This window comes from Papio anubis, chromosome 12 (assembly GCF_008728515.1).
Source record: "Papio anubis isolate 15944 chromosome 12, Panubis1.0, whole genome shotgun sequence".
NCBI classification, from domain to species: domain Eukaryota; kingdom Metazoa; phylum Chordata; class Mammalia; order Primates; family Cercopithecidae; genus Papio; species Papio anubis.
In genome coordinates this window covers 94,501,806-94,514,550 of record NC_044987.1, presented here as the reverse complement: position 1 = coordinate 94,514,550, position 12,745 = coordinate 94,501,806, and the positions used below count along the sequence as shown (strand labels likewise).

Here is a 12,745-nt window from a genome sequence, read left to right as displayed (position 1 = left end):
TTAGCCTCCTGGGTTCAAGCAATTCTCCTGCCTCAGCCTCCCAAGGAGCTGGGACTACAGGTTTGCACCAACACACCCTGCTAATTTTTGTATTTTTTGTAAGATGGGGTTTCACCATGTTGGCCAAGGCTGGTCTCGAACTCCTGACCTCAGGAAATTTGCTGCCTCAGCCTCCCAAAGTCCCGGAATTAGAGGCATGAGCCACCATGACCGGCTGTGTTATTGCTGTCATTATTATTACTATTTCAGCTTCAGTAGTATAAATCCTAGATCCCCAAATCCCCACCTAGTAATGACCTCCTACTCACACAGAAAGGGAGATGCATGTGCACAAAGAACTCATCCTGCCTAGCCTCTACCTAGGGTCACTTTCTTCCTACCGCCGAAAGTAGGAAGATACAGAAAGCAGAAAGTCATTCAAGATAAGTTATACTGGGTACTCAATCTAAACTAACCAGGTGGGACTGCGTTTCACTTTCTCAGTACCCCCGTGGAACTGGGTTAATAAATATTTGCTGAGTAGAATTTACTGCATGCAGGTTGAGCTGTCTTAATGACCCAGCTGGCACTTCTTAAGAGAAAAATTAATTTTGGCCAGCGATAAGCGAATTGGCCGTGTAATTATCTGTACATATATAGACAAAGAGAATGCTTGGAATTGAGCCGTGCTAGAATATACCTTACACGCAGCCCCTCCCCTTCATAGCACTGACCCTGTTGGGATGAGATATTGGAGTCCTAGCCCCAGTGTCCCTGATGTCGCCCTGGTATTAAGGCTCTTTTCTCTGCTCTGAGGCTGCCAGGCAGGGAATATGAGGCACCTTACTGTTGAGATTTCCCCCACACTGATTGGCAGAAGCAGGAGGTAGCAAGGACCAAGCAGCTGGTCCAGTGGTTGCCTCTCCTGTTCATGCTCCCTGTCCCAGGCTGGAATCTCATGGAGACCCAAGACTTCACCGCAGAGCTGGTTCAGGCTTCCACAGCGCTAAGGTGGCAGTGGCAGTGCGGACTGTAAGCTTTGGAACAATGCTCAGTGGGTAGTTGGGAGAACCCAGGACCCCTTTCTGGAAAACCCATTGCCAGCCAGTCTCACACTTGCAATTGTGACCCCTTCTGTGACCACCTTGGTAACAGCCATTCGCCCTTTTCTAGCCCCAGTTCCTGCCCCGCCTAGCTCTGCCCTGCCTAGACACAGCCCGGTGGGGCTTGACGAGCCCTTGGGCACAGAAGCCTGTTAGTCCAGACACTGACTGCGCGCATCCAGGAGAACGGTTACTTTCTGCCATGTGCTCCAGCTCTAGCGACCTCGCCCAAAACTGCGTGCCGGCAGCCTGCCCAACAAACTTTCTTCTCTTTCTCTTTTTCTTTCAACCAAACGGTGCTTCCACAGACACATTCTCCAACGGTTTAGCGCAATCCCAGCCCTGCTTTCCGGAGCCCAATGCACTTCGCAGGCAACTCACTTGACTCCAGTCCCCCAGGGCCGACTCAGCCGGAGGCGCTACCTCCGGGTCCGCGCTGCGCACCCCGCACCCATCTTGCTGCCCAGGATGCGGCGGGCACTCACCGATCTGCGCCAGGCTCAGCTGCAAGAGGCAGAGTACCCGGGCTGCGTGCCACCAAAACTTGTCCATGGTGTCCAGAGAGAACGGAGGGCGCGAGGGAAAGGGGCTGGAGGATCCCTGAGCGCGGGGCAGGGGCCGGTGGAGGACGGGACGAGGATGGCGGACCGAACCTGGCAGAGGCTGGGGTCCGCTGGGCAATGAGGCTGCCTCGGAAGTTGGCTGCAGTTTTTATTCGAGGTTTAAACAGTGACCTAAGACGGAGGGAGGGAGCGAGCGAAGGACACACCCAAGCGAGGGGGGCTGTGACTAAGCAGCCGGCAGAGGTTTAAAGAAGTAGCAGCCCTCCTGGGCGGGCCCCTCTGCCTCCGCCCCGTGCTCTGCTGAGGTTGTAAATAATCGGGGCTTCCGTGGACGTGGGTCGGGGAACCTGGAGTGTCGCGGGGTGCTTGTGCCTCCGAACCCCACCGGCCCCTGCGACCCGGGACGCACTGGCTTTCTTCTCCCGCTGGCCCCGGGACATCAGGACAGAGGATGACTGCATTATAAAAGCTTGCACCGTTGGGTTCAGCCTTTGGCCTCTCTTTTCCCGCTAAATTTCTCTTGAATCCGGCTGGAGAAAGATCTCTGGGTTACACAGGTAGTTGGATATCCTGGGAGAGGAGCTGGAGACAGGGCGAGGTCTTGCCCTGGGTGGCGCAGTGCCTCCATGCCCACAGTGGGGAGTGAGGGGTGGGGAGTTGGTGAATCTTCCAGGTGGAAAGAGGGAGAGCTCATTCTTTTCCCCCTCAAAAACAAGTGAAGTCCACATGGCTTGAATAAGTTTTTGCTTCTTGGCAGAACAGCTCAGGGAAAGCTACTGATGGCCGGTCATAGGGCTGGCATTTGGCTCGGCTAACCCATGTGTTCAAGCCAGTGGGTGTGGGCACCTCTCTCCACACACATGCTCATTCATCTTCCTAAATACCCTTCCATCCACCCATCCATCTATCCACCCATCTTTCCTTATGTCTTTCCAGGACTCTCGCATCCATGCATCCTCTTGTCCATCCACTAACCACTTAGGTCCATCCATCATCCCATTCATTCATTAATTCTTCCAGCCACACATCTTTTAATTTGTTCATACACCTATTCTTCTATTCATCTTCCCATACAACTTCTCAATCATCATTCCACACTTCCTTTTTCACATCTCTTCATAAACCCACAACCATCCACCATCCTCTTCTCCACCCATCCACCCACATATCTGTTTATTGATATATCCACTCATTTCCCATCTGTCCATGATCAACATATCCACCTGTCATTTTATCCATTCTCTCATCCACCCATACATTCATCTATTATTTTTTGCCCCCATTATCCTCCTTTCTGTGTAAACATTAATTCATTTTCTCCCACCTCTTCTACCCAGCAGATCTTAAAGAGAGGAAGAGATTGTAATATTCTTCAGGGGAAGCCTTTTGAGATTGAAATATCATACTTTGAATGATAACTCTATATCTACCTATAATACACTATGGTTTAATGTTTGGAAATCAAACACAGTATTTATTTTTCATGTGAACTACTAAAAGTAAATCTGCAAGGACTTCTTGCCTGGTGAGTTGCACAGAAAATGAAAGTCATTATCAGTGGCTGTGGCAAGACTGAAGGAACCATGCCAGAACTTCTGAGGGAAGGTAAGATTTTGTTATTTATTTCAAGAAATTGAAAAGTTGAGAGAAATGCACCCAACTATCCACCTATGCATTCATTCGTCAAACATGTAATGAGTGTTGTGGGGTATCAAGGTAAACGAGACCTGGCGCTATCTCCAGGGCCTTCACCCTCTGGTAGGGAAACTAACTCACAAGCAGGCCTTTACCATGCAAGGTGAAATATGTTGCAAAATATGTGTGTTCAGGGTGCTACCGTTCCTAGAGAAGGGAGTCACCTGTCTCCTGGAGAACACCAGTCTTCACAGGGGAAGTGATATTTGAGGCAGACCTCAAAGAAGGAGGAGGAATTCTTCAGATGAAACTACAGGGACAAGTCATTCATAGGTGGTACTGTGTAATGATGAACAGCCTGGATTCAGGAGTCAGAACACCTAGATCCAAACCGTATTTTGACTGCTTCTTAGTCGTGTGACATTGACTAACGCAATTAGCTCAATTTTCTCAAGTATAAAATGGGCTTAATAATAGTATCTATGTACTCCATAGAATTGATGAGGATTAAATGACTCAAAAGCCCTGCATGTATTAAGCACTAGATTTATGTCTATATATGCATGTAGTAAGCACTTTAAATAAGTGTTTGCTGTCATTACTAAAAGCAAAATTATGTTTGAGCATAGAAAAGTGAAAGAACATGGCTTGTCCAGAGAATGCAGAACAATGTCAGCTGATCTGAACATAGATCAGATGAAGGGGCTGGGGGAAGATAGCAGACATGAGGTTACAGGTGTGGGGAGTACAGGGTGTAAGCTATGCCAGGGAGTTTGAACTTGATCCTGTAGGAAATAAGGAGCCAGTGTACATAGTTAAAATTATTATCATTATTATGTTAAAATATGCATAAGATAAAATTTACCGTTTCCCCCTTTTAGAAGCGTATATATCCGTGGCATGTAGTACCTTAACAGTATTGTGCAACCACCACCATTGTCTAGTCCAGTGCAAACTTTTCTGTTTGACTAAAGACTACTCCTCTTGCATTTTCAGGAAGAGTGTTTGGGACTGAAAAATCCTTGTCTGGATCTAGTCCTCAGCCACTCAGAAGCTGGCATGCCATGACTCAAAGAGCTGCCAGTCTGGAATGAAGACAGTGCCCCGAAACTCCCACCTGAAGAGCCGGTGCTTGGAAAATGCTGCCAGTCCGCAGGAAAAAGTTGTTGCTGCTGCTGTCTGCGACCAAGAGGACACTTTATTTCTTGAAACAACTGGGGGCAAACTGACTCCCAGATAAGACTTCAGGCCCTACCCATGTGAGAAACCAGCCCTGGGAGGTTCCATGCACAAGAATACAGGACAATGAGCAGCTTTGCTCACCTCATGCAACCTCCAGGGATTTCAGCTTTCTTTTCTTGGAGGAAGAAAGTGAAGTGACATGGGGAGTCACTAGGAGCAATGTCTGTCTTACTGTGCTTCATGGAAACTGGAGGTTCTTTAGAGACCCCTCAGAAGCAGACATAGTGGTCAGAGTAAAAGCTTAAGAGTAAGCTGTGCCTCTCCCTCCCCAGGCCCCATCCCAACCACAGAAGTTCCACCTGCGTCAGTTTTATATACCAGACTACTGCATGAAATTACATTTTGACAGAGGATTATTCTTTAAAAATATATAAATCTACCAAACTAGGCCATATCAAGTCCTGGTCCCTTCTCCATTAGTGCAGTAAACAATTCCACCAAGGAATAAACAGGTCTGAAAGTGCTTTGCAAACTGTAGAAGGGCATGCAAATTCTAGGGGCTGTAATTAGGATTCTTCTCCCCAGCAGCGGGGAGTATTTTGTTTGCCTTCTTCCCGATAGTTTGGTGAGGGACTGAAGTCATTTGCCCCCATACCACAAATGACTCATTTCAAATAACAGACCCGGTGACTTACTGAGTCAAGGCCCACCTTTGGGAATTCCTGGATCACCTCTTTGAGCTCCCCTGTCATCCACTTTCCATTCCAAATACACCTTGCCTACTTCAGTGGTCACACAAACCCTTCCAAACTCTTAGATGCTTGATACCTATTGTGTGTTGCACCACCTTTCTTTCTAAGCCAAACCATGGGATGTGGGAAACTGGAAAGGAAACTTGAATTGATTTGAGTTGACATGAGGTCACACTATTTGGAAAATATCCAGAATGCAATCAGCAGCCTTGGACTGAGAAAGCCCAGGTCTGAGCATTGTCTTTCCCCCTTATCAGAGGATGACTTAACCTCTGGGAGTTTCGGCAATCCCAGCCACAAAACAAGGGTAATCAGACCTTTCCCATAGTTTATTATGAGTAGTCAGTGAAAGAAGACATCAAGACCATTTCCTGGGGTGCCTGCCACGTGGTGCGACTCAGTGACCTCTAAGATACCTGAGAACAGGGACATGTCCTTCTGGGGCACTAGCACATACTCAGCTCTCAGTCCCTAACATATACACTGTGCTCCATAAATAAGCATTACATAAATGCATGAGGGACTGTTATTTTTTTTCCTCCCATCAAAGCACATAGGGGTGTTTCAGGAATCACATGAACTAATGGGTGGAAACACGTAGACAACTTGACAGTTTCTAAATAAATGCAAGCAATGACATCCTATTTGGGGTGACTGGTTCAGGGACACTTGAGTGTAGCCAGAGCATTACTCACTCTGGCAGACTAGTGTTCTTTGCTGAAATATTGGGGCCTGATGGCTTCTGACTGGTAGTAATAAATCCTGCTCCTCTCAAGCAACGAAAAACCAAATCTAAACCAAATGTGAGCAGGAGTGTGAAATGCAAAGCTGGGAGACCTTGGACCGAATCGTGGAATTCAAGGATTACAAATGCAGCAGGTCACAGACTTTTAAAGGAACAATATTTAATTATTTCATGGGATTGCTTCCCAGAAAAGGAATGATCTGGCACAGTAAAGAAAAAGTGACATTCCAGTTGAACTTTAACTCTTAAAAAAATTCATACTTAGTTCATATTCACAGTGTGAATTCTACATATACAAATGAGCAGTGGTGAAAAAAGCTCTTGTGAAATAATTATTAGTAAAGTCTAAATAAACCAGTAGCTGGGAAGCAAACTTCATGAAAAATAAATGACCTCCAAGGATTAGTCTCAAGCTAACCAAGTCTGATTACAGAGCTGAGCCTTTGGGATTAGTAAGGCTTTCAAATTATGGCAGATAAAGAAATTGGTGTAGTTGCTGCACCCTGGAAGTGCCAAGGGGACAGATGCATCTGGATTTTTTTAGATAGGTCCATGTTAGCCACAAAATAGGTTTTACACAGACCTTTGGAGGTTAAAATAGTATGCAGATAGGACAAATCCTAGACTTGGATGATAATAAATTTAGAAATGTGAATTTTTGAGGATGAGATTTGAATTAATGGTATGTGACTTTATGTAGCAAGCTGTCTGGAAGGAAGATGAGTGAAACAGTCTATATTTTATGCGCTACTATTTAAGGGAAATGTAATTATATTTATTTTTAATTATATTTCTTTTATGTTCATGTAGTAACTAAAATTCATATTTATTCCTCTTCACTTCATACAAAGTGGTTAAACATCTATTGGAAGGCTTTAGGAATCTGTTTTAATGAACATTTAAGCATGATTTGTTTTGGACATATCCATGGTTGATATGTAAATGGTAACTAAGAGCCTTGTAATTGTCTGAAAAAGGCTTGTTCTCTGCACTCATTCAGTATATGACTACTATGTGCTGAGAACAATTTATACATTCTTGGTTGTCATAATTAATCATCACCACTCCTTCACTGCCACTATTGCCATCATCACACTACCACAACCACCATGACTACCTTGAAGACTAACACCACCTCCACCATCACCACTGCCACTATCATAACCACCACCATCACCACCACCGCTACCATTATCCACCATCACCACTAGAGTTATCACTACCATCACTACAACCACCATTATCTTCAACATCGTAGCTAATAGCCAGTACTTTCTACATGTCAAGCCTAATGTCATTTAATTGTCACAACAATCCTATGAAAAGTTAATTTCTATTTTACGGATAAGGAAACAAAGTCTTAGAAAGGTTACAAAACTTGTCCAAAGTCACATTTTTATTTCACTTAGCAAATCTTTCCTGGCTTTAAGAGATATGGGGATACAGAAGTTTAATCCCTTTCTGATTCTTGACGTAGCAAAAATGCTAAATTAATGGAGTCCTAATTCATTAGTCTTTACCAAATTTTATTCTGAATCATGGAAGTCAGTTGTTTTTTTTTTAAGAAGAAAGATTTCCTTTGGAAGCTTTTGTTGAAGTGGAGGAGGTGAAAAGAGTATTGCTAAGGTAGAGGATGGAGAATGCTGACTCTCACAGCCCTCTGAAACACTAGAATCCTAGAATAAGACAACTTTAAATGTGTAGACTCAGACCTTGGCTAGTCAATGGAAAATTTTAGATTTGCACAGGACTATGCCTTGATTCCTTATAGTATCATTGTGGCATGGTTGTATATTCTGACTAGAAATAACACCATTTTCTCTTTACAGCACCTGAGTTTATTCAATAATGATTATATCCACAAGACCTTTTTTGGATTGTTGGCCCAACCCACAAGTTATAGTTCCTTCTCGAAATATTTCATCCAGAGTGTGAAAAGCAGCTTCTGGCAGCCACAGTTTTACTATGTGACTCTCACTTCCCATGCCCAGGACTGATTCGACCCCATAGTAGACATCTAAAGCAATCCCGATCAATCAGTCTTTGTTCCTGACATTTGGGATTAGAGCATGGCTGAAGGTTTAAGACGCAAACTTGGAAGCTGTGGGGCAGCAGTACACCTCCATGAGGACAGAGAAGCAGGGGAAATAAGAATAAAGCAGAAGCTCACAGAAATGCAGGAAATACTTCTTGAGGTCTAACACTTTTCGGGTTTCTTTTTCTAGTCCATTCTTGACACACGTGCCTTACAGAAACCAATGGCAAGAATGCAGTCAGATCCTGCCAATAGATTCCTTTTATTCTGTTTACATTAGCATAAGCTGGTTTCTGTTCCATGCAACCAAAAAGACTTGATGAATGTAGGAGAGCATCACACCATTTTACAAAAGGGTAAATGGCGGCTCAGGTGGCTGGCGGATGCCGCTACCATTGGGTCTTGAATTCAGGACTTTGACTCTAAACCTCAAGTCTTCCAATTCTGAGGTCTGTGCCCTTTTCACCACTTGGCCTCACCTACAATCCCTCCCCACATCATTCCATCCTACCCAAAGAACATAATTCTCTCTCCTTCACTGTGATAGAAACTAGACATCTCTGATACTTTGCCTACAGTTGTATGGCAATCCAAATGAGTGGCAGGTCTTCTGAGTCCTATCCTCTCAGATCTCCAGAGAGTCCCTTTCTGCCTGAACATGCCTCACAGTCTATTTTCAAAGGCAAAGCCTTTCATCTGGCAGATGGTAACTGCTGCTTCTCTTTAAAACACCCAAAGGGTAGAAATTCTGGGCTGTAATGTACAGGCATAAGGCTCCTGCCAAGTCCTGACTGGGCTTAGCATCAAATCCTGTAGAAAAGGAATAGGTACAGAACATGGATGTGAGTCCAGGCCAAAACGCATTTTATTGCTGGCTACTGTTTCCCAGCCACAGAAGAATGCTGCTCTAGAAGGCATGGTGTGGGTGAGAAAGAGACTTATTGAACTGAACTTTAATGGGAGAGGATGTGGGGAGAGCGGGCTAGGCAGAGAGAAAGGAAGAGACGTCTTGAGAGAGCCTATGAAGGTGAAAGAGGCAAAAAGACACAGATGTGACTCCATGATGATGCAATGGAAAATAAAAATCTTCTAATCATCCAATGGGGATTTAATGGACACCTTCTGTATGCACTACATGGATTCACCACAGAGGACAAGCCACAGATAAGAAGGACCTGCCCTCTCTCTTCAGAGATTATGATCTAGATCAGGGTTGGTGGATCAGTTGCCTTCATTAGTTTAAGAACTATTTTGTATGTACCTCTATATTCCAGGCACTACTCTAAATACCAAGAATACAACAGCACAAAAAGACGACTGGCATTTTATTATCATTGAGGAAGTGGGTGGAGGGTGCAGGCAATTTTAATAAGGGAGACTAGGAAGGTCTGGGCAAAGAGGTGACATTTCAGGCAAATTTGCACCAAAAAAAAAAAAAAAAAGTGCATAGCAAATGTAAAGGCTTTGAGATGGGAGTGTTCTTAGTGTGTTTGAGGAACCAAAAAGGTTAATGTGGATGGAGCAGAGTGATGAGGAAGCAAATAGTAGGAAATGAGATTGAAGAGGAAGGTAAGGCTAGCTCTTGTGCCCCTTTTCAGGCCCCAGTAAGAAGTTTGGATTTTATGCCGACTGGAATGGAATGACTAGTGGGTTTCCCCTAATTTTCACAAGTAATCAATTAATAATGACTGCTTAGTTTACCATGATGAGAAAGATTCTAAGGTTTTACAGTTCAATGGATAAAAGTCCATTGATGGATTAATAATATACATCATGTCTGTAGCATGAGGCAGTGGTAACACTGATGATTAATATTTGACATCTCTGATCGTGATGGAAGATTAAATTGTATTTGTCAAAATACTCTGAGTTGTGCTGCAGTAACAACATCAGCAAAGTCTCATTGGTTTAACACAATTACCCAGGTGACTTCTTGCCATGCTAAGTTGGCTGTGGGTTCAGGAAACTCTCTAAAAACAACCGTCTTCCGTGCAGTTGCTCACTGATCTTGTGCTACCTCTGTCTCGTACACAATTGCTGCAGCAGGGAAAAAGAATAGTAGAAGGTCTCATGCCAGTGATTAAATGCTTTGTCTCAGAAATAATAGATGTCACTTCTTTTCCCAGCCCATTAGCTAGAGCTAGTCACATGATCCCACTTAAGTGCAAGACGACTGGGAAAGGGTAATCCTTTCATTTGCCTAAAGGTAGAGAAGAACCTAATGTGAGTAAGCAGTAAAAATCTAGCATATAAATCGACCTGAGAGCAAGTCCAGTAATACTCTAAGGAAGTTTGTAATGCACTGGATAAGGAGTAGTAAATAATAAAGAAATTCAGAGGCCGGGCATGGTGGCTCACGCCTGTAATCTCAGCACTTTGGGAGGCCAAGGCGGACAGATCACGAGGTCAGGAGATTGAGACCATCCTGGCTAACACGATGAAACCCCATCTCTACTAAAAATACAAAAAAACTTAGCCGGGCATGGTGGTGAGTCCATGTAGTCCCAGCTACTTCGGAGGCTGAGGCAGGAGAATGGCATAAACCTGTGAGGCGGAGCTTGCAGTGAGCGGAGATCACACTACTGCACTCCAGGCTGGGCAACAGTGTGAGACTCTGTCTCAAAAAATAAAAAAAGAAAGAAAGAAAAGAAAGAAATTCAGAGTGGTGATACTGACAAGTGTAGCTCAAAAAGGCTCTATAGAGAAGAAGGGTGCCTGAACCAGATCTTGATGGATGAGCAGTGTCCTGTTACTCAATCCTCACCATCCCATGCCCAATAAACGCCCCCCTTCCTTTCCCTGGCTCAATCCTGTCCACTATTCTGCAAGTCACTTTAACTGGCTCTTTAGACTTATTATTTTGGATGTAAGATCATATGGTGTTGAAGAGCATTATTTATTTGCTGTGGAATTTTGGGCAATGTACTCAACCTCTTTGAGCTTAAGATCCTCATTTAATGCTTGATATAATTATTATGAAACTTAAAATATATAATGTAATCATGCATCTATTCAACTTATCAAGAGTTTAGAATATAGCAGGGTCTAAAAAACAGTCTTTGTTATTATTGACTCACCTTCCTTAAAATTTTATTTTCCCTTGTCTTTATAGATACGGGTATAGCCTATCTTTCATTCTACCTTTCAGATGAATTTATCGTTCTGTGTTTTTGGTCCAATTTCAGCTATGAGGTAGAATGGCTTAAACACATACACATTTATCCTGCGGTTACCTAATACTTGTAAGGGTTTCTGGGTAGATAGGATGGTGAAGAGGGATAAACAATTCAGGCTGTTAGAGACTCAGCAGTTTTCAATACATGACTTCCAAGTTCACTGAGGTCATGTCCATTCAGTTGGTGGAAGGAAAAAGAGTATGGAGGAGAATTGTTTGTGAGGTTTTTATGGGCTAGATCTGATAGTGGGACCTTCACTTCCACCCTCATTCCATTGGCCAGAACCCGGTCGTGTAGCCTCACCTAACTGCAAGGAAAGCTGGAAAGGTTTTGTGGTCCAGCTGTGAGTCCAGAGGAAAGAGAAGAACGTGGAGTCCAGGAAGCTGTTGTCTTTGCTACATTTCTCTCTCCATCCCTTGCTCCTCCTCTGAGTCTTTTCTCCTGTTTCTTCTTCTAATGGGGGGTTATGCTTGTTGATGTCTTGGTCTGTACTCATTTCTTCACTTATTTCCTAGGTCCACGACACCTACCATGCCACAATGATAAGAATGGAGACACCTGGGTGAGCCTCACTCACTGAGCATGCCTCCACCTTCGAAGAGTTCCTGTTCATTGTACTCTGAAATAGACTGTGCAAAACATTAAAACTGACCAAATCAATAAAGTCTTGTTTTCAACATCTCTATGAATAGGAAAAGGACTGACGTGAGGTGGGACCATTGGTGATTTTTTTTCTCAAATAAGTGAAAGTTTAATGGAAAGATACATTTGGCACAAAAGGAAGATAAAAATTCTTTTTTTTTTTTGAGTTGGAGTTTCGGTCTTGTTGCCCAGGCTGGAGTGCAATGGCATGATCTCGGCTCACCGCAACCTCCACCTCCTGGGTTCAAGCGATTTTCCTGCCTCAGTCTCCTGAGTAGCTGAGATTACAGACATACACCACCACACCTGGCTAATTTTTTGTATTTTTAATAGAGATGGGGTTTCTCCATTTTGGTCAGGCTGGTCTCAAACTCCCAACCTCAGGAGATCCTCCCGCCCCGGCTTCCCAAAGTGCTGGGATTACAGGCGTGAGCAACTGCGTACGGCCAAAAACAACCTTTAAGTATGGAAAATTTCAATCATAAATATATACAGGTAAAGACAAAATTATAATGAATTTCCACACAGCCATTACCCAGCTTCTACAATTACCCACTCATAGCCCATGTTATCTGTCTGTACCTCCTACCTCCTTCCCAACTGCTGGATTATTTTGAAACAAATTCCAAACATCATACACTTGTCTGTAAATATTCAGTATGTATCCACAAAAGATAAGGACTTTTAAACCCTTATCTAACCACAATACTATTATTACATTATTGGTAATTTTAAACTCTTTCTACTAGTGATTTTGTACATGTATTATAAAAATATGTATATTACTTTTGAATCGAGCAATATTATTCTAAAAACATATTAAGATTCAGTAAACATCACACACACACACACACACACACACACATTGAGTGACTCTGACATCACCTCTATGGAAACACCCTTGTCTTGAGGACAGTCTCCATCACATGCTAG

At 43.6% G+C, this 12,745-nt stretch overlaps 1 protein-coding gene and 1 long non-coding RNA gene across 32 annotated transcripts in view; one reads left to right on the top strand and one right to left on the bottom strand.

Annotated features, from left to right (window-relative positions):
* Positions 1-2,067, bottom strand: part of CD44 (CD44 molecule (Indian blood group)) — a 91,625-nt gene extending 89,558 nt beyond the window's left edge. For 25 of the 30 annotated variants that reach the window (XM_021925917.2, XM_031653411.1, XM_031653415.1 and 22 more), the window contains exon 1: positions 1,568-1,789. In XM_021925917.2, coding sequence (XP_021781609.1) covers positions 1,568-1,634 — 67 coding nt within the window. In that variant the 5' untranslated portion in view covers positions 1,635-1,789. Of the gene's footprint in view, positions 1-1,567 lie in introns of all 30 variants that reach the window. The other 5 variants (XM_021925905.2, XM_031653419.1, XM_031653422.1 and 2 more) reach the window with 2 other exon arrangements.
* A 20-nt stretch (positions 2,068-2,087) lies between these two features.
* Positions 2,088-8,273, top strand: LOC101009707. Of its 2 annotated transcripts, none has more exons than XR_162427.5 (3): positions 2,088-2,202; positions 2,986-3,250; positions 4,277-8,273. It is a non-coding gene; the product is annotated as an uncharacterized LOC101009707 (long non-coding RNA). The 2 variants fall into 2 exon arrangements; XR_004177519.1 differs by having other exon boundaries at positions 2,094-2,202; positions 2,983-3,250.
* The last annotated feature ends 4,472 nt before the right edge of the window (positions 8,274-12,745 follow it).